The 22,078-nt window shown below is 56.9% G+C and overlaps 1 protein-coding gene across 1 annotated transcript in view; it reads left to right on the top strand.

Moving 5' to 3' along the window:
• Positions 1-336: 336 nt before the first annotated feature.
• LOC144677864 (voltage-dependent L-type calcium channel subunit alpha-1D-like) overlaps positions 337-22,078 on the top strand; it is a gene marked incomplete at both ends in the record, with an annotated part of 28,328 nt that continues 6,586 nt past the window's right edge. Inside the window, 10 exons of the mRNA XM_078537865.1 lie at positions 337-562; positions 4,110-4,317; positions 5,787-5,907; positions 6,752-6,848; positions 7,470-7,518; positions 8,676-8,943; positions 12,171-12,318; positions 13,783-13,912; positions 15,559-15,618; positions 19,589-19,695. Coding sequence (XP_078393991.1) covers positions 337-562; positions 4,110-4,317; positions 5,787-5,907; positions 6,752-6,848; positions 7,470-7,518; positions 8,676-8,943; positions 12,171-12,318; positions 13,783-13,912; positions 15,559-15,618; positions 19,589-19,695 — 1,414 coding nt within the window. The remainder of the gene's footprint in view (positions 563-4,109; positions 4,318-5,786; positions 5,908-6,751; positions 6,849-7,469; positions 7,519-8,675; positions 8,944-12,170; positions 12,319-13,782; positions 13,913-15,558; positions 15,619-19,588; positions 19,696-22,078) is intronic.

Consider the following 22,078-nt stretch of genomic DNA (forward strand, 5'->3'; position numbering starts at 1 on the left):
CAGGGCCTAGTCGGCCCGATCTCTCCTCACACGACAATCCTGCCATCCCGGGGATCAGTCTGGTGAACCCTCGCTGCCCTCCCTCTAGGGCAAGTACATCCCTTCTTAGGTAAGGGGACCAAAACTGCACACGGTACTCCAGATGTGGTCCCACCAAGGCCTCTGTCCAGCTGGAGTAAGACATCCTCGCTCCTGTACTCAGGTCCTCTCGCCATGAAGGCCGACATACCATTGGCCTTCCCATCGGCCTGCTTGGTGAGGCACGGGGTGGGGTCCTCATGTTCGTTTTAATCGTGGCTTTGTCTTCCCCCCCACCCCCATTTCCTCTCACACTAGACATTGCCAACAAAGTCCTGCTGGCCCTCTTCACCTGCGAGATGTTGCTGAAGATGTACAGCCTGGGGCTCAGTGCCTACTTCATCTCCTTCTTCAACCGCTTCGACTGTTTTGTGGTGTGCGGGGGCATCGTGGAGACCATCCTGGTGGAGTTCCAGATCATGTCGCCGCTGGGCATCTCCGTCCTCCGCTGCGTTCGCCTCCTGAGGATCTTCAAGTTCACCAGGTGAGCCGAGCGGCAACCCCTCCCCCCACCACTCCCCCCACAACTCCCCAGTGCCGTCGCTGCGCCGTGATTCGGCCGGGACCTTGCGTCACCTCCTCCCCGGCCCTTCGTTCCGGGGCAGGGGGAATTCCCGCGTTGCAAGTGCTTGCCGAGGTCATTCAGAGATCAATTGTAACGTACCGAGCAGCCTCCCATCCCCCGCCACCCCCACCGACGCCCGTGGACTGCCGCACGCTCCAGATTCTACTGTGCGTATCCCGACCCGCACCAACGCCCGCAATGGCTTCTGGCCCGGCAACACCTCGATTTTCAAATTCTCGCTCTTTTTTCTCAAATCTCCCCATGCCTCCCACCCCCTCCCTATCTCTGTCACCTCCTCCAGCCCCGACAACCCTCCCTATCTCTGTAACCTCCTCCAGCCCCTACATCCCTCCCTATCTCTGTAACCTCCTCCAGCCCCTACAACCCTCCCTATCTCTGTAACCTCCTCCAGCCACAACACCCCTCCCTATCTCTGTAACCTCCCTCAGCCCCTACACCCCTCCCTATCTCTGTAACCTCCTCCAGCCCCTACACCCCTCCCTATCTCTGTAACCTCCTCCAGCCCCTACAACCCTCCCTATCTCTGTAACCGCCTCCAGCCCCTACACCCTCCCTATCTCTGTAACCTCCTCCAGCCCCTACACCCCTCCCTATCTCTGTAACCTCCTCCAGCCCCTACAACTCTCCCTATCTCTGTAACCTCCTCCAGCCCCTACACCCCTCCCTATCTCTGTAACCTCCTCCAGCCCCTACACCCCTCCCTATCTCTGTAACCTCCTCCAGCCCCTACACCCCTCCCTATCTCTGTAACCTCCTCCAGCCCCTACACCCCTCCCTATCTCTGTAACCTCCTCCAGCCCCTACAACCCTCCCTATCTCTGTAACCGCCTCCAGCCCCTACACCCCTCCCTATCTCTGTAACCTCCTCCAGCCCCTACACCCCTCCCTATCTCTGTAACCTCCTCCAGCCCCTACAACTCTCCCTATCTCTGTAACCTCCTCCAGCCCCTACACCCCTCCCTATCTCTGTAACCTCCTCCAGCCCCTACACCCCTCCCTATCTCTGTAACCTCCTCCAGCCCCTACACCCCTCCCTATCTCTGTAACCTCCTCCAGCCCCTACAACTCTCCCTATCTCTGTAACCTCCTCCAGCCCCTACAACCCTCCCTATCTCTGTAACCTCCTCCAGCCCCTACAACCCTCCCTATCTCTGTAACCTCCTCCAGCCCCTACCACCCTCCCTATCTCTGTAACCTCCCTCAGCCCCTACAACCCTCCCTATCTCTGTAACCTCCTCCAGCCCCGAGACCCCTCCCTATCTCTGTAACCTCCTCCAGCCCCTACAACCCTTCCTATCTCTGTAACCTCCTCCAGCCCCTACAACCCTCCCTATCTCTGTAACCTCCTCTAGCCCCAACAACCCTCCCTATTTATGTAACCTCCTCCAGTCCCCTACAACCCTCCCTATCTCTGTAACCTCCTCCAGCCCCTACACCCCTCCCTATCTCTGTAACCTCCTCCAGCCCCTACAACCCTCCCTATCTCTGTAACCTCCTCCAGCCCCTACAACCCTCCCTATCTCTGTAACCTCCTCCAGCCCCTACACCCCTCCCTATCTCTGTAACCTCCTCCAGCCTCCGCACCCCTCCCTATCTCTGTAACCTCCTCCAGCCCCTACAACCCTCCCTAACTCTGTAACCTCCTCCAGCTCCTACAACCCTCCCTCTCTCTGTAACCTCCTCCAGTCCCCTACAACCCTCCCTATCTCTGTAACCTCCTCCAGCCCCTACACCCCTCCCTATCTCTGTAACCTCCTCCAGCCTCTACAACCCTCCCTATCTCTGTAACCTCCTCCAGCCCCTACAACCCTCCCTATCTCTGTAAACTCCTCCAGCCCTACAACCCTCCCTATCTCTGTAACCTCCTCCAGTCCCCTACAACCCTCCCTATATCTATAACCTCCTCCAGCCCCTACAACCCTCACTATCTCTATAACCTCCTCCAGTCCCTACAACCCCCCCTATCTCTAAAACCTCCCTAAGCCCCTATGACCCTCCCTATCTCTGTAACCTCCTCCAGCCTCTACAACCCTCCCTATCTCTGTAACCTTCTTCAGCCCCTACAACCCTCCCTATCTCTATAACTTCCTCCAGCCCCTACAACCCTCCCTATCTCTGTAACCTCCTCCAGCCTCTACACCCCTCCCTATCACTGTAATCTCCTCCAGCCCCTACAACCCTCCCTATCTCTGTAACCTTCTCCAGTCCCCTACAACCCTCCCTATATCTATAACCTCCTCCAGCCCCTACAACCCTCCCTATCACTGTAACCTCCTCTAGCTCCTACAACCCTCCCGATCTCTGCAACCTCCTCCAGCCCCTACAGCCCTCCCTATCTCTGTAACCTCCTCCACCCCCTACACCCCTCCCTATCTCTGTAACCTCCTCCAGTCCCTACAACCCTCCCTATCTCTGTAACCTCCTCCAGCCCCCTACAACCCTCCCTATCTCTGTAGCCTCCTCCAGCCCCTACAACCCTCCCTATCTCTGTAACCTCCCTCAGCCCCTACAACCCTCCCTATCTCTGTAACCTCCTCCAGCCCCTACAACCCTCCCTATCTCTGTAACCTCCTCCAACCCCTACAACCCTCCCTATCTCTGTAACCTCCTCCACCCCCTACACCCCTTCCTATCTCTGTAACCTCCTCCAGCTCCTACAACCCTTCCTATCTCTGTAACCTCCTCCAGCCCCTACAACCCTCCCTATCTCTGTAACCTCCTCCAGCCCCTCCAACCCTCCCTATCTCTGTAACCTCCTCCAGCCCCTGCAACCCTCCCTATCTCTGTAACCTCCTCCAGCCCCGACAACCCTCCCTATCTCTGTAACCTCCTCCAGCCCCTACACCCCTCCCTATCTCTGTAACCTCCTACCACCCTCCGAGATCTCTGCGCTCCTCCAATTCCGGCCTCTCGAGCATCCCCCGATTCCCATCGCTCCACCATTGGCGGCCGTGCCTTCAGCTGCCTGGAGGGCCCTGAGCTCTGGAATTCCCTCCCTCAACCTCTCCACCTCCCTCTCTCTCTCTCTCTCTCTCTCTCCCCTCCCTCTTCCTCCTCCTTTAAAATCCAACCTCTTTGACCGAGCTCTCGGTCGGTAGTATCCCCTCCCGTGACTGAGAGTCAAATTGCCAGAGAGTCATTACAGTGCAGGGGGGACCCCATTCGGCCCATCAACTCCCTGCTGGCTCGCGGTAGAACAATCCAGTCAGTCTCATTCCCTCTCCCACCGCCCCCAACCGCACTCCCACCCGGTAACTCTGCCACTTTATTCCCCTCGGGCGCCAGTCCAATGCACCGGAAGACGTCCATCGCTCTCACTGCCCTTCTTCTTGATTTATGCACCTCCGAAGCAACGTGGGGGCATGTTTAGTCCACTAAAGGCCCAGGTGTTGCCTCACCCGCTGGTTTTGTCTTTCCCCCCCCCCCACCCCCCAACCCCACCCAGGCACTGGTCGGCCCTCAGCAACCTGGTCGCTTCGCTGCTCAACTCCATGAAGTCCATTGCCTCGCTACTTCTTCTGCTGTTCCTCTTCATCATCATCTTCTCCCTCCTGGGGATGCAGGTTTTCGGGGGCAAATTCAACTTCGACGACACCCAGACCAAGCGGAGCACGTTCGACACCTTCCCTCAGGCACTCTTGACCGTCTTCCAGGTAGGCCCTCAGTGACGCAGACCGAATGACGGGCGAGGGGGTGAAGGAAGAGAGTTGGCGGTCTGTCCGGGCAAGTGCGGTGTCGCCAATTGGATCCTATTGGTCGAGGTCGCATCAGCCCGAGGTGGAGTTGGTCCAGTGCTCTCGCCTAGGAGTCAGTTTATGCCCCTATGCAGAAGGCCTAAAATCCAGGCCTGACAATTCCCTGCAGCAGTGCTGAGGGAGTGCCGCACTGTCGGAGGGTCAGTGCTGAGGGAGCGCCGCACTGTCGGAGGGTCAGTGCTGAGGGAGCGCCGCACTGTCAGAGGGTCAGTGCTGAGGGAGCGCCGCACTGTCAGAGGGTCGGTGCTGAGGGAGCGCCGCACTGTCGGAGGGTCAGTGCTGAGGGAGCGCCGCACTGTCGGAGGGTCAGTGCTGAGGGAGCGCCGCACTGTCGGAGGGTCAGTGCTGAGGGAGCGCCGTACTGTCGGAGGGTCGGTGCTGAGGGAGCGCCGCACTGTCGGAGGGTCAGTGCTGAGGGAGCGCCGCACTGTCGGAGGGTCAGTGCTGAGGGACGCCGCACTGTCGGAGGGTCAGTGCTGAGGGAGCGCCGCACTGTCGGAGGGTCAGTGCAGAGGGAGCGCCACACTGTCGGAGGGTCTCTCTCTCTCTCTCTTAGCCCCCCTCTCTCTCTTAGCCCCCCTCTCTCTCTCTCTTAGCCCCTCTTTCTCTCTCTCTTAGCCCCTCTCTCTCTCTCTTAGCCCCCCCGTTTCTCTCTCTCTTAGACCCCCTCTCTCTCTCTCTCTCTCTTAGCCCCTCTCTCTCTCTCTCTCTTAGCCCCTCTGTCTCTCTCTCTTAGCCCCTCTCTCTCTTAGCCCCTCTCTCTCTCTTAGCCCCTCTCTCTCTCTCTCTCTTAGCCCCTCTCTCTCTCTCTTAGCCCCTCTCTCTCTCTCTCTCTCTTAGCCCCTCTCTCTCTCTCTCTCTTAGCCCCTCTCTCTCTCTCTCTCTCTTAGCCCATCTCTCTCTCCCTCTTAGCTCCTCTCTCTCTCTCTCTTAGCCCCTCCGCTACGATCAGGGCTGATCTCATTTCGGCCTCAAATCCAACATTTCCCGCCCTCTGCCCGTAACCTTTCAACCCGTGACTCGTTTAAAAACCCGTCCGAGGATCTGGAACGCGCTCTGCCTTGAGAGTGTTTGTGGGGTGGAAACCAGGGTCGATTGAGGCTTTCGATAGGGGGGGAATCGGACCAGGACCTGGAGAGGAAGAATGTGCGGGGGGTGGGAGGAGGGTGGAGAGGAGCGGGGGTTAGGTGAGGTCTGGGCCAGCATGGACAGGAGGCGGTGGAGGGGCTTGAGGGGCCAAAGGGCCTCGTCCGGTGCTCCGACCGTTCCATGGTTCCCGGAAGTCCGATGAAGCCGACTGGAAACCCGCCGGTCCCTCTCCTCCTGCTCCCCCCCTCCCCTCAATAACCGCCCTCCCTCCTCCACAGATTCTCACGGGGGAGGACTGGAATGTGGTGATGTACGACGGGATCATGGCCTTCGGAGGGCCCTACTTTCCCGGGATGCTCGTCTCCATTTACTTCATCATCCTCTTCATCTGCGGCAATTGTATCCTTCGCTGGCCGCCCGCCCGCCCGCGGCATTGCTCCCGGATGGAGCGCTCCATCATCACAAGGGAGCCTCAATCTGTATCTAACCCCGTGCTGTACCTGTCCTGGGAGTGTTTGATGGGGACAGTGTAGAGGGAGCTTTACTCTGTATCTAACCCCGTGCTGTACCTGTCCTGGGAGTGTTTGATGGGGAAAGTGAAGAGGTAGCTTTACTCTGTATCTAACCCCGTGCTGTACCTGTCCTGGGAGTGTTTGATGGGGACAGTGTAGAGGGAGCTTTACTCTGTATCTAACCCCGTGCTGTACCTGTCCTGGGAGTGTTTGATGGGGACAGTGTAGAGGGAGATTTACTCTGTATCTAACTCCGTGCTGTACCTGTCCTGGGAGTGTTTGATGGGGACAGTGTAGAGGGAGCTTTACTCTGTATCTAACCCCGTGCTGTACCTGTCCTGGGAGTGTTTGATGGGGACGGTGTAGAGGGAGCTTTACTCTGTATCTAACCCCGTGCTGTACCTGTCCTGGGAGCGTTTGATGGGGACAGTGTAGAGGGAGCTTTACTCTGTATCTAACCCCGTACTGTACCTGTCCTGGGAGTGTTGGATGGGGACGGTGTAGAGGGAGCTTTACTCTGTATCTAACCCCGTGCTGTACCTGTCGTGGGAGTGTTTAATGGGGACGGTGTAGAGGGAGCTTTACTCTGTATCTAACCCCGTTCTGTACCTGTCCTGGGAGTGTTTGATGGGGACAGTGTAGAGGGAGCTTTACTCTGTATCAACCCCGTGCTGTCGTTGCCTGAAGCAGTATTGTCCCGGGTTGCTTTTCCCTGAGTCATTCTGACCCAGATATCCTGCTGAATGTGTTCTTGGCCATCGCGGTGGACAACCTGGCTGACGCCGACAGTGGGGATGCCAAGAAGGGCAAGAAGGACGGCAAGGGGAGGTGATGTATGAGATTTTGTGCAGCCTCGATGGGTGGAAGTGCCAGCAGGGCCACGGCAGTGGGGCAGTGGCGGGCGGGGAGGGTGACCCCTAGGCTGGCCTGCCGAGGGAGCGGAGTGATCCTGAACCCCATCTCCGTGCAGCTCCTCACCCCCGGCCTCTCCCCGGCAACGCCGCGCGGCCTTGGGGGGTTCCGAAGCAGGCCTGCGCGAGGCCAACCCCAGTCAAACAGCCCGAGGCCGGCCCTCGAGCTGTGCAGACGTGGGTCGAGGCTTCTCTCCCCGCGGCGGAGGGCGAGAGAGCCTGGATGTCGGTCGTGGCCAACACCAGGCCCTGTGGTGACACCCGAGACGATCGGGTCGGCCTGCAGTACCGCACCCCCCAACCCGTCTAACACCCCTGCCATACTGTCCCCACCCCCCCCTCCTCACTCCCGATGATTGCCCCCTGGCCCAGGTGCCTGAGGAACTTGCCGTGTCTCCCCTGGGGTCAGAGGGCAAGGCGGGGCCCAGAGCGGTTTGGACCTGCCAAAGCCTGAGGCCTACACCCTTCTCATCCTAAACCTGCGGACTCGGCCTGGCCCGGAACATTCCAGAGCCTGACGCTCCTCTCTCCTTCACAGTGCGGACGTGAGCAGCGGCGAGCTGGCGAAAGATCAGAACCACACGAAGGTAAGAGTGTCGGACAGCTCAGCCCGACCATCGCTTCCCCGTCTCCCGAGTCGCACTGAGACCCATTCGCCCATCACACCCGCTCACCCACACTGGCCCCCAGGGCCAGACACACCTCCATTTATAAATCACCCTCCCTGCTTTCACATCCCTCCCTAGTCTAACCCCCTTCCTGATCTGTCCAACCACCTCCAGCCCCCTACACCCCTCCCTATCTCTGTAACCTCCTCCAGCCCCCTACACCCCTCCCTATCTCTGTAACCTCCTCCAGCCCCTACAACCCTCCCTATCTCTGTAACCTCCTCCAGCCCCCTACAACCCTCCCTATCCCTGTAACCTCCTCCAGCCCCTACACCCCTCCCTATCTCTGTAACCACCACCAGCCCCTATAACCCTCCCTATCTCTGTAACCTCCTCCAGCCCCTACAACCCTCCCTATCTCTGTAATCACCTCCAGCACCTACAACCCTCCCTATCTCTGTAACCTCCTCCAGCCCCTACGGCCCTCCCTATCGTTGTAACCTCCTCCAGCCCCTACAACCCTCCCTATCTCTGTAACCTCCTCCAGCCCCTACAACGCTCCCTATCTCTGTAACCTCCTCCAGCCCCTACAACCCTCCCTATCTCTGTAACCTCCTCCAGCCCCTACACCCTTCCCTATCTCTGTAACCTCCTCCAGTCCCTACAACCCTCCCTATCTCTGTAACCTCCTCCAGTCCCTACAACCCTCCCTATCTCTGTAACCTCCTCCAGCCCCTACAACGCTCCCTATCTCTGTAACCTCCTCCAGCCCCTACAACCCTCCCTATCTCTGTAACCTCCTCCAGCCCCTACACCCTTCCCTATCTCTGTAACCTCCTCCAGCCCCTACACCCCTCCCTATCTCTGTAACCTCCTCCAGCCCCTACAACCCTCCCTATCTCTGTAACCTCCTCCAGCCCCCACACCCCTCCCTATCTCTGTAACCTCCTCCAGCCCCCTACAACCCGGAACTGTGCACAATATTCCGAGTGGGGTGCGGAGACCGGAACTGTGCACGGTATTCCGGGCGTGGTCTAACCAAGGTTAGCTACATGTTTAACTATGCTGCTTAATTCTATCTGTCTCCAAATGCTTCCCAGTGTTTGGTTTGCTTTTCGATGACCCCTATTCATCAGCTTTGCCCCCTTTTCTGCTTCGCGTACCCGTCACCCCGCAGTTCCCCATGTGTCTCTGATCCAATCGATGACTTCCCAGCTCCTCAGAGTCTCCGAGCTGCTGTTCCTGGGTCTGTTATCCCGGTACCTTTTCCCACACTCTCCGAGCTTTTCATCGCCGGACACTGGACAGAAAGCCGAACGGTATCTTTGATCACATGCATTGCTTTTCCTCCCAAGGGACAGGGTGAAGATTATGGGCAGGAGGAAGACTTGAGTGACACAGGAGGTAAGAGGTCCAATTCGACCCGAGTATATGCAGTGGAGGTGATGGGACTCTGCCATCCCCTTGTGGCACTGACCCCCCTCCGGCCGGCTTTCTGTCTCGTCACGTTAGGAATTCCGCCAAGGAATGTGTCCCGATCCCCTGCAGAGGCAGAGCTCCTGGGTTTGAGGCCCCACATCAGAGCCTCAACCCCCATCATCCAGGCCCCACACCCCCCGCCCAGTCAGTGGGTCAGTGCTGAGGGAGCGCCGCACTGTCGGAGGGTCAGTGCTGAGGGAGCGCCGCACTGTGGGAGGGTCAGTGCTGAGGGAGTGCCGCACTGTGGGAGGGTCAGTGCTGAGGGAGCGCCGCACTGTGGGAGGGTCAGTGCTGAGGGAGCGCCACATTGTCGGAGGGTCGGTGCTGAGGGAGCGCCGCACTGTCGGAGGGTCAGTGCTGAGGGAGCGCCGCACTGTCGGAGGGTCAGTGCTGAGGGAGCGCCGCACTGTCGGAGGGTCGGTGCTGAGGGAGCGCCGCACTGTCGGAGGGTCAGTGCTGAGGGAGCGCCGCACTGTCGGAGGGTCAGTGCTGAGGGAGCGCCGCACTGTCGGATTGTCAGTGCTGAGGGAGCGCCGCACTGTGGGAGGGTCAGTGCTGAGGGAGCGCCGCACTGTTGGAGGGTCAGTACTGAGGGAGCGCCGCACTGTGGGAGGGTCAGTGCTGAGGGAGCGCCGCACTGTGGGAGGGTCAGTGCTGAGGGAGTGCCGCACTGTGGGAGGGTCAGTGCTGAGGGAGCGCCGCACTGTGGGAGGGTCAGTGCTGAGGGAGCGCTGCATTGTCGGAGGGTCGGTGCTGAGGGAGCGCCGCACTGTCGGAGGGTCAGTGCTGAGGGAGCGCCGCACTGTCGGAGGGTCAGTGCTGAGGGAGCGCCGCACTGTCGGAGGGTCAGTGCTGAGGGAGCGCCGCACTGTGGGAGGGTCAGCGCTGAGGGAGTGCCGCACTGTCGGAGGGTCAGTGCTGAGGGAGCGCCGCACTGTCGGAGGGTCAGTGCTGAGGGAGCGCCGCACTGTCGGAGGGTCAGTGCTGAGGGAGCGCCGCACTGTCGGAGGGTCGGTGCTGAGGGAGCGCCGCACTGTCGGAGGGTCAGTGCTGAGGGAGCGCCGCACTGTCGGAGGGTCAGTGCTGAGGGAGCGCCGCACTGTGGGAGGGTCAGCGCTGAGGGAGTGCCGCACTGTCAGAGGTCCACTCTTTGAGACATTAAACCCGAGGCCCCCCGTCTGCCTATGGCTGCGATTGGTGGAATAACTGGAGTGGGCATTCTTCTGTCGTGGGGCTCAGTGTTTATCCCTCAACCAACAACACTCAAGACAGACGAACTGGGACATTATCACAGAATCACAAAATCTTCACAGTGCAGAAGGAGGCCATTCGGCCCATCGAGCCTGCACCGGCCCCCTGATAGAGCGTTCCCACTCCCCAGCCCCTTACCCCCGTCACCTGGCACCCTCTCCCTTTTCAGGTGGGCTGTCCAATTCCTTTTTGGATACCTCGATCGAACCTGTCTCCCCCCACCACCCTCTCGGGGAGCTCGTTCCAGACTCCGACGCACCCTCTGGGTGAAAACCTTTCCCCTCACTTCACTTTTACTCCTTTTAGCCAATTATATTGAACCTGTGCCCTCGAGTTCTTGGATGTCCTCTTGAGTGGGAACAGTTTCTCCCTCTTTACCCTGTCCATACCCCTCAGGATCTTGAATACCTCCATCAAGTCCCCTCTCAGCCACCTTTCCTCCAAGGGTAAGAGTCCCAACCTCTCCCATCTATCCTCGTAGCTACAGTTCTTGATTCCAGGGATCATCCTTGTGAATCTCCTCTGTGCTCTCTCCGAATCCTTCACATCCTCCCTCAAGTATGGCGCCCAGAACAGGACGTTGTATTCCAGATGAGGGCCAACTCGTGTCTTATACAAGTTCAACATGACCTCCTTACTCTTGTACTCAATGCCCCTATTAATAAATCCTAAGGTACTATAAGCCTTATCAACTGCTCTCTCAACATGCCCCACCATCTTCAATGAGCTATGTATATCTACACATTGATATATATATATATATATATGTGTATGTTATATATATGTACATAATATTGCTGTTTGTGGGATCTTGCTGTGCACAGTTATATATATGTACATAATATTGCTGTTTGTGGGATCTTGCTGTGCCCATCGTCGGACTGCTGTTTTTTTGGGATCTTGCTGTGCGCAGCCCCACGACGGCCACTACAGTCGCGAGGCAGTGGCTGCGAAGCGCTTCGGGGTGTCCCGAGGGAGGTGAAAGGCGGCTATACAAATGCAGGCCCCTTTCTTCCCTGGGCCTCCCGGGCGGAGCGTGCCAATGGGGTGGAAGGCCGGGAGGAGTCGATGGTGGTGGTGGGCGGTGAGGAGTGGCCGGATCTGCGCAATTTTTGCCTCGACCCCACCCCCCACCCCCTCCCTGTGGGAGCGAGTTCCACATTCTCCCCGCTCTCCGGGTAAAGACGTTTCTCCTGAATTCCTCCCCCCGCCCCGATCGGATTTATTAGGGACTGTCTTATATTGATGGCCCCCCCACTAGTTCTGGTCTCTACCCCCGTCCCCCACAAGTGGAAACATCTTCTCTACGTCGACCCTATCGAAACCCCCTCCGCCATTTTAAAGAGCTCGATCGGGTCACCCCCCCACCCCCTCAGCCTCCTCTTTTCCAGAGTAAAGACCCCTGGCCTGGTTTGACCTCCCCCTGATGGTTTACAAGCCTGTATCGCGTCCATCTGGCGTGGGGCAGGTTCAAACCACTGTCCCCAACACCTCTCCGCTGAATGACCACGCAAAGTGGATCGCGAGTGGACCGGAATACCCGGAGGACGGTGACCACGAGGCGACATTTACTTCCAAATAGGCAGGGGAGGGAGCGGGGTGCTCGATTGTTCCGCGTCCGACTGGTAATTCACCTATGCTCACGGTCCTCGATTGGTTAGGCCCTGGGCGTTGACTCCGAGCAAAGGAGACGGGCACTGAGAAGCTAGGCTGCGAGCTGAAGCGTGGAGCAGACATTTTAAAGCGTTGGGTGGTGCAGCTCTGGAGGTGGTGGTTCCTGGGCACTTAGAAACTGCCACCTTCCCCTGCCCAAACCCCCCCGCCTCCCCCACCACAGACTCGGGAATAGCCCTCGCCGATGTTTGTCACTCTCTGACCCAAGTCTTTGTTCTCTGGGGCAGGCGGAGGAGGGGACGACGATGAGGGGGGTCGCGCCGAGAGCCTGGTGGGCTCCACGGTGGAGGAGCTGTCGAACTTCGCCCCGCCCAAGGAGAAGATCGTGCCGATCCCAGAGGGCAGTGCCTTCTTCCTGCTCAGCTCCACCAACCCGTGAGTGGCAAGGGCTCCCCTCGGGACATGGGCCGTCGGGGTGTGCGCCGCGATCGGCAGGGGCGTGGCGTGACGTGGGGTGGGGTGGGGCACGACGGGGGGGATGGGGGGAAGCTGGAACTCGTGACCCACCCAACACCCGCCCCCCTCCCCCAACCCCCGCCACCCCGAGGTGTACAAGGCTGGGAGTGCGGGGAGGGTGGGGTGGGGGGGGTACAACGACTGTGCCAGGAGATGGGGGATGTGGGCGTCTCCGGCAATGGGCTCAGTTGGAAAGCTCCAAGCTGAGATTGGGTAGGTTGTTGTTGGATTGAAGGGTCACGGAACCGAGGCGGGTGGGTGGAGTTAAGATCTGATTGACTGGAGGAACAGGCTCCAGAGGGGGCTGAATGGCCTCCTCCTGTTCCTGTGTAACAGGCTCGAGAGGGGCTGAATGGACCTCCTCCTGTCCCTGTGTAACAGGCTCGAGAGGGGCTGAATGGACCTCCTCCTGTCCCTGTGTAACAGGCTCGAGAGGGGCTGAATGGACCTCCTCCTGTCCCTGTGTAACAGGCTCGAGAGGAGGGGCTGAATGGGCCTCCTCCTGTTCCTATATTTGAATCCCTTTCTCTCTCAAGTGTTTATCCAGCTTCCCCTCATCGACACGATTCACCTCCACCCCCTCCCTGTGGGAGTGAGTTCCACATTCTCCCCGCTCTCTGGGTAAAGATGTTTCTCCTGAATTCCTCCCGCCTCGATCGGATTTATTAGGGACTGTCTTATATTGATGGCTTCCTAGTCCTGGTCTTGTCCACACATAATTCTGAGGGAGGGGGTTTGACAGGGTGGATGCTGAGGGGATGTTTCCCCCTCCCCTCGTGGGTGGGGGAATCTAGAACGAGGGGAGGAGGGGGGCACAGTTTCAGAATGAGGGGTCTCCCATTGAAGGCGGAGACGAGGAGGAATTTCTTCTCTCAGAGGGTGGTCAGTCTGTGGAATTCTCTCCCCCCCGGGGGACAGGTCGCTGAATATAATCAAGGCCGAGTGAGACAGATTTCTGATCGACGAGGGGGGAGTCGAGGGTTATGAGGGGGGAAATGGACAGGAATGTGGAGTTGAGGCCACAATCAGATCAGCCACGATCTTATCGAACGGGGGAGCAGAGCTCGAGGGGCTGAATGGCCTCTTCCTGTTCCTAATTCGTACGAACATAAGCTGGATAAACACATGAGGGAGAAAGGAATAGAAGGATAGTGGGTAGAGGGGAGATGAAGCAGGTGGGGTGGGGGGATGCTGGTGTGGGGCGGAAGCATTGGCACGGAGCAGAGGGGCCGAATGGCCTGTTTCCTGGCTGTGGGCTAGGTGTAATTCAACCTACGTTCCACGTGTGCCGGGGGAGCGTTGCCAGCGTCGATGGGCGAATTCTTTGGCGCTGCTGCTTTTAAAGGGCCGCCGCAGAGCTAACAGACCCTGTTTCTCCTCCAGGATTCGAGTGGGATGTCACCATCTCATCCACCACCACATCTTCACCAACCTCATCCTGGTCTTCATCATCCTCAGCAGCATCTCACTGGCAGCTGAAGATCCAATCCGGGCCCATTCCTTCCGAAACATCGTGAGTCCACAATCGGGGAGTCCGGAGTGGAGGGAGGGCGCGGTAGGGAGGGCGGTGAAGGGTCTGAACCCTCCAACAGATCTTACACAGGGGGCTCTCCCCATCGGAGACCCCCTTTTATAAAGAGAGTCTCCCCATCGGAGACCCCTTTTATAGAGAGAGAGTCTCCCCATCGGAGACACCTTTTATAGAGAGAGTCTCCCCATCAGAGACCCCTTTTATAGAGAGAGTCTCCCCATCGGAGACCCCTTTTATAGAGAGAGTCTCCCCATCAGAGACCCCTTTTATAGAGAGAGTCTCCCCATCGGAGACCCCTTTTATAGAGAGAGTCTCCCCATCAGAGACCCCTTTTATAGAGAGAGTCTCCCCATCGGAGACCCCTTTTATAGAGAGAGTCTCCCCATCGAAGACCCCTTTTATAGAGTCTCCCCATCAGAGACCCCTTTTATAGAGAGAGTCTCCCCATCGGAGACCCCTTTTATAGAGAGAGTCTCCCCATCGGAGACCCCTTTTATAGAGAGACAGTCTCCCCATCGGAGACCCCTTTTATAGAGAGAGTCTCCCCATCAGGGACCCCTTTGATAGAGAGAGTCTCCCCCCTCAGAGACCCCTTTTATAGAGAGAGTCTCCCCATCAGAGACCCCTTTTATAGGGAGAGTCTCCCCCTCAGAGACCCCTTTTATAGAGAGAGTCTCCCCCTCAGAGACCCCTTTTATAGAGAGAGTCTCCCCATCAGAGACCCCTTTTATAGAGAGAGTCTCCCCCTCAGAGACCCCTTTTATAGAGAGAGACTTCCCCTCAGAGACCCCTTTTACAGAGAGAGACTTCCCCTCAGAGACCCCTTTTATAGAGAGAGTCTCCCCATCGGAGACCCCTTTGATAGAGAGAGTCTCCCCATCGGAGACCCCTTTTATAGAGAGAGTCTCCCCATCGGAGACCCCTTTGATAGAGAGAGTCTCCCCATCGGAGACCCCTTTTATAGAGAGAGTCTCCCCATCAGAGACCCCTTTTATAGGAGAGTCTCCCCCTCAGAGACCCCTTTTATAGAGAGAGTCTCCCCCTCAGAGACCCCTTTTACAGAGAGAGACTTCCCCTCAGAGACCCCTTTTATAGAGAGAGTCTCCCCATCAGGGACCCCTTTTATAGAGAGAGTCTCCCCATCGGAGACCCCTTTTATAGAGAGAGTCTCCCCATCGGAGACCCCTTTTATAGAGACACTCTCCCCCTCAGAGACCCCTTTTATAGAGAGAGTCTCCCCATCGGAGACCCCTTTTATAGAGAGAGTCTCCCCATCAGAGACCCCTTTTATAGAGAGAGTCTCCCCATCGGAGACCCCTTTGATAGAGAGAGCTTCCCCATCAGAGACCCCTTTTATAGAGAGAGCTTCCCCATCAGAGACCCCTTTTATAGAGAGAGTCTCCCCATCGGAGACCCCTTTTATAGAGAGAGTCTCCCCATTGGAGACCCCTTTTATACAGAGAGAATCTCCCCCTCGGAGGCCCCGTTTGCAGATAGGATACTAAGGGATCGCAGAGAGTGCATTTTTTCAGATCTGAGTTATACCGTCAGCGGCGAGTGGCGGGTGACAATTGCTGCTTCCTCCAACTCACCCCCTTGTGGTTCTTTTTTTCGTTGCTGTCTTCCAGATCCTGGGCTATTTCGACTATGCGTTCACCTCAATTTTCACGGTGGAGATCTTATTTAAGGTACCTCCCCCCCCTCCCGCCATGATGTCTGCGGCCCTCCGCGCGCACTCGCCACCCTCTCTCTCTCTCCCTCCCTGAATCGCGTGACCTCCCCATCGACGTGTACCTGCCCCTGGATTGGACAGGAGGTCCTCTCCTTTAGTCCGTCTCCCCCTGAAGTCTCCGTGTCGGGCGCTCCCACAGGGATGGGCCCACGTTCACGCCGGGTTCTGACATAGCTGGTAGGCCCGATAGGTGGACGCGTGCAGACTGTGCCACACGAGCATGTGCTTGAAGGGTTCGGCTGATGCCCGGGGGGGTTTGGAGGGTTGGGGGGGTGGGGGTGGGGCTGCACGCTCCCCCCTGCACCCCCCCACCCCCCCACCCCACGAATCCTCGGCACGACATTCCCGGCTCCAATCTCTCGTCCCGCTCGCGACCCCCTTCCCGGGTGAAACCTGTCCGTTTCGGAGTGGGGGGGGGGGGGGGTCTCCGGCGAGCCCGCCGGGATGCTTGACCTCTTCGCGGATGCTTTGAGGGGACCCCAGGAGGGTTCCCGTGGCCCTCCTGGTGGGAGTCTCCCTGCCGGGTTTCGAGCTCCGAGCGGGAGCGGCGGATTCGGGAGTCCCGGTGTCGGGCGTACGGACGACACGCCTCGCCCAGCGGAGCGGGTTTCGAGGGATTGGCCCCTCGAGGTTGGGCAGGGTGCCTGGGAGAGGAAGCTGCTGACGGACCTCCTGTCTTGACTCTGACTTCTCTCTCTCTCCCTCTCTATTGCTCTCTCTCACTGTCTCTCTCTTTCACTCTCTCTCTCACTTTCTCACTCACTCACTCTCATTCTCACTCTCTCTCTCTCACTCACTCTTTCCCTCTCTCTCCTCCCCTTTCGCTCTCTCTCCCTCCCCCTCTCTCACTCTCTCTCTCGCTCACTCTCTCTCTCGCTCACTCTCCCTCTTTCTCTCTCTCACTCTCCCTCTTTCTCTTTCTCTCACTCTCCCTCTTTCTCTCTCTCTCTCACTCACTCACTCGTTCCCTCTCTCTCCCTCTCCGTTTCGCTCTCTCTCCCTCTCTCTTTCTCACTCACTCGCTCTCTCTGGCTCTCTCTCTCGTTTTCTCTCTCGCTCTCTCTCTCTCTCTCTCTTTCTCACTCCCTCTTTCTCTCTCTCTCACTCACACTCTCTTTCATTCTCTTTCTCTCTCACACTCTCACTCTCTCTCTCTCTTACGCACTCTCCCTCCCTCCCACTCTCTTGCTCTCGCTCTCTCACACATTCACTTACTCTCTCTCTCTTGCTCTCTCTTACGCACTCTCCCTCCCTCCCTCCCACTCTCTCGCTCTCTCTCTCTCACACATTCACTCACTCTCTCTCTCTTGCTCTCTCTTACGCACTCTCCCTCCCTCCCTCCCACTCTCTTGCTCTCTCTCTCACACACTCACACTCTCTCTCTCTCTCTCTCACACACTCACTCCCTCCCTCCCACTCTCTCTCTCTCTCTCTCTCTGAGTACTGCACTGGGAGCGTCAGCCTGGAGTTTTGTTCTCGGGCCTTTCTGAGTGGGGTCTGGAACCCACAGCCTTCTGCCTCAGGGATGAGAGGGATGGTGTTTGTGTCGAGCTGGGGGGAGTGCGCTGTCTGTCTCTAGTCCCACTGCTCCGTGGGTCACTACCTACATTTCAGTGATTTCTCCAGCGAACGACACGGCTGAATCTGTCCATTACCCATGGATCTCGGAGTGACCGCTCAATACCCAGGTTTCCTCAAGGAACAACAACATTATTAGTTTATTATAAAACCAGACTCGTCAAGGAGAAAGACAAAGCTCATTAACATACAGTGTGAAATAGGAAAGTGTGAGAATTACTGTTTCTAAATACCCTAACGCGCGCACACTCACACTCACACACACACTCACACTCACACACACACTCACAGTCACACTCTCACACTCACACACACACACACACACACACACACTCACACACACACACACACTCACACTCACACTCTCACACTCACACACACACACACAATCACACACACACTCACACACACACTCACACGCACACTCACACACACACACACACACACACACACTCACACACACACAGACTCACACTCACACTCACACTCACACACACACTCACACACACACACACACACACACACTCACACTCTCACACACACTCACACTCTCACACTCACACACACACTCACACACACACACACTCACACACACACACACTCACACTCACACTCACACACACACTCACACACACACTCACACACACACACACACACTCACACACACTCTCACACAATCACACATACACACTCACACAATCACACTCTCACTCACACACACACACACACACACACTCTCTCTCTCACACACACACACACACACACACACACACTCTCTCTCACACACACACACACTTTCACACACACACTCACACAATCACACACACACACACTCACACACACACTCTCACACACACACACACACTCACTCACTCTCACACACACACACTTTTGCACATGCACACACACACTCTCACTCACACACACACGTTTGCACACACACACACACACACACACACACTCTCACTCACACGCGCACACTCACACACACTCTCACTCACACACACTCTCACACACACAGATACACGCTCACACACAGGCACACTCTCACACACACACACCCTCACTCACACACACTCTCACTCACACACACAGACGCACACTCACACACTCACATGCTCACACACACACATACTCACACACACTTGTGCACACATACACACACTCACATATACACACACACACAGATATACTCTCACGCACAGATTTTTGCACACGCACACACACACACTCTCTCACACACACACTCACTCACACACACTCACTCTCATGCACACACTCTCACACACACACACATACTCACACACACACACACACGCACACACACTTGTGTACACACTCCCACACTTGCACACACATGCACACATACTCACTCACTTGCGCACATACTCATACACATACTCATACACACTCTCACACACACACTTGTGCACACGAACACACACACACACACACTCACACACAATCTCTCATACTCTCTCTCACACACGCGCGTACACAGGGGAAAAGGATAGATGGCGGAGTCCTTGAGACGGTGTCCGGGTTAGACAGTCGATCTCTCGGCGCTGGTCTGAGGAACAATCGATGACCCTGGCACCACTTTTCAGGCGGACTCGAGGAAAACTTGCAGATGCTCAACTGCAGAATGCGGAGTGACTCAGGAGCATATTCACATCCGGCTGCGGACTGGCCCTGGGCTGCATGGAGCTGCTGTCCTCTTTTCTCAAGCAGTTGGTCCTTCATTCATCTCCCCCAAGGAGAAACCAGCCGACCAGCTTTTTCACCACCGTTTTCCAGGAACGGTTATTTCTCAAAGCTGTAAACCAGCGCGTGACCCTTTTTGTAAACAGTCCGGCGGGGAGGTCAAGAGATTTTCATCCCCTTTAAAACTGCTTAATTACCTTTTCTTGTAAAACGCTGTCTTTACCGGGAACAGCGGCAACTTGAGTCGTCGCATTAACCCTTTAAGGGACAGTGTCTTTTTTTTTAGAAAAAACACAAATTCTTCCCGAATGTCCCTGGTCCTCGAAGATGAATAATGCCCCCCGTGATTAAAGCGTCAATGACCGAGGTGGGGACTGACGCTCACTGAACCAGGAGGCCAGTAGCGTCGGGGCATTTGAGGCAGGGGTAGTGAGGGTGGGGGGAATGTTGGATGAGGGAGAAAGGAATAGAATGATGCAGGGGGGGGTGGGCAGAGTCGGGCGGAGGGGGGATGAAGTAAGGGGTTGGGAGGAGTCTGTTGCGGGGTGGGTAGCAGAAACACCGGCGCGGAGCAGAGGGGCCAGTCCCTCCATGCTGTAAAACTCTCCGCATCTCCCACCTCCTTTCTCCTCCCTGCTTTGTAGATGGCAACGTTCGGAGCGTTCCTACACACCGGGTCCTTCTGCCGAAACGCCTTCAACTTGTTGGACCTACTGGTGGTCAGCGTATCCCTCATCTCCTTCTGGCTCCAGTGAGTATACCCTGCCTGGAATTCAACACAGAGAGACAGGAGGCGATGCATTTCAACCGAGGGGCTTTAGAGGGGGGGAGCGAGGCAACACAGACTTAAAGAGGGCGTGTAGAGATTGAGGGACCTGGTGGGGGGTTCATGCGTATCGATCTTTGAAGACGACAGGACCTATCATTCCTTGTTATTCATTCAAGGGATGTTGGCCGGGCCCAGCGTTTATTCCCCGTCCTTAATTAACCCTCGAGGAGGTGGTGGTGAGCTGCCTTCCTGAACCCACCCCCACCCCGTGTGGTGTAGGTACACCCGCGGCGCTGTTAGGGAGGGAGTTCCAGGATCTTGACCCAGCGACAGTGAAGGAACGTAGAGCGATTTCCTTCCCTGGAGAGGTGTCAGTGAACCAGGGTAGATTTTTACGACTGTAGTGGTCACTTTGACGGACGGACCGCAGGAGTCTCAGGTACAGGTCACCATCATTTATTGGAACAATTGCGAGGAGAGAACCATCTCAATACAGCTCTCTGCTAAACTCCAAGTGTTCACCCTATTTATACATTATTGGTCACGTACAAGAACAGTTTCCAAATTCCGATCTCGTCAACATATAGGTTTACATTAAACAGACAAGTCTCTGGTAACAGAAGTACAAACGTCATCTGTCCCCACCTTCACCCTGACAGAGACCTTCCCTCCTATCTCCACTATGACCATCTGTTCTTCCGTTATCTACTATAAACTGGCTCAATCTTGGTTGTTTTTCAATCCAAGGCTCTGGTCTGACTCCCAGTACACCCAACCTATCATATTTGCATTATTCTTCATCCAGGATGGCCTTGTTGATCACCACAAGCCCTGAGAATGTGCAAGGTTCAGGTTCCTCACTGTCCAGCCTGGCCCCCTTTAACTGTTAACGCAATTGCAGGCTTGGATATTTTAAGTATCCATTCCCTTCAATAAGTTCTGACTGTATCGCTTTATTTCCCCCTAACAACGACCCTCATGGTCACCATCAGGCTTTTAACTTTAGGTTCTTATTGGATTTTACTGGCAGGATTCGAACCTGGGTCTCTGGGGTTACTAGTCCAGTGACAATACCACTAGGCCATCACCTCCCCATTATCGAGGCTTCATAAATGGAGGTATGGAGGACAGGCGCAGGGAAGTTAAGGCTGGGCCTTTATTAGGCTCTGGTTAGGCCCCAAGTGGAGCACTGAGGCCTGTGGTGGCCGCCAAACTTTAGGAAGGACATGAGGGTCCCTCGAGAGTGGGGTGGGGGGAGATTTATCAGGGCGGGGTCCAGGGGCGAGGGGGATTTTTTTGAGCGACGAGGTTGGGTTTGAGAAGCCGGGAGCTCCTCGGAGTGAAGGGAGATTGAGGGGGAGGTTGGACCGAGGTGGACAAGATCAGGACAGGCTTGGATGAGGTGGACGAAGGAAAGTTGTTCCCATTGGCTGATCGAACGAGGACTGGGGGAGGGGGGTGGGGAGAGGACGTGAGGAAGAGCTTGGTTTTTAGCGGAAGGGGGGGAGGGCGGTGACGGCCTGGAACAGGGGGCCGGAAGCGGAGGCGAGGAACGGCTTCTGAGGGAGGGGAGACCGAGGAGGTAAACTTGCCGGGTCACGGGGGGGAGAGAGAGAGAGAGACGCACCTCTGCGCTCCTGTGGCACCTGTCCCTACCTCAGGACGTCCCAAAGCCTAACGCCTCCCCCACCCTCCCCGCCCCCCCCACCCCCACGGAGCTTCCCCTTGAGGTGAGGTCGCTGCAGTTTGCGCGCAGCAAGATCCCACATCGCGATGATTCTCAGCCACCGTTGGTTGAGGGATGACTATTGGCCCCCAGGGGACGGGGGAGGAAACCCCCGCTTACCCTCCTCCCTCTCCCCACCCCTCCCGCCCCACCCTCCGCCCCCAACCACCCACCCCGAGGCAAACCCTCTCTCTGCTCTTCTTCCAACTGTGGCTGTGGGGTCTCTGATGTCCACCTGAGAGGGCAGATGAGGGCTCCCATGTTCAACGCCACATCCCGAAAGAGGGAAGGAGGCAGGGTGAGGATGCCAAACATAAAACCCCCCCTGCATTTATATAGCGACTTAACCGCAGGGAAACATTCCCCCAGGGCGATTCACGGGAGAGTAAGTCAGACAGAATCTACCCTGAGCCACATGTGGAGATATTTAGGGGCAGATGACCGAGAGGGAGGGAATTCCAGAGCTCAGGGCCCCCCAGGCAGCTGAAGGCACGGCCGCCAATGGCGGAGCGATGGGAATCGGGGGATGCTCGAGAGGCCGGAATTGGAGGAGCACAGAGATCACGGAGGGTTGTAGGAGGTGACAGAGATAGGGAGGGTTGTAGGGGTTGTAGAAGGTTACAGAGATAGGGAGGGGTG

Source organism: Cetorhinus maximus, unplaced genomic scaffold, assembly GCF_964194155.1.
Source record: "Cetorhinus maximus unplaced genomic scaffold, sCetMax3.hap1.1 HAP1_SCAFFOLD_3201, whole genome shotgun sequence".
Classification (NCBI taxonomy): Eukaryota; Metazoa; Chordata; class Chondrichthyes; order Lamniformes; family Cetorhinidae; genus Cetorhinus; species Cetorhinus maximus.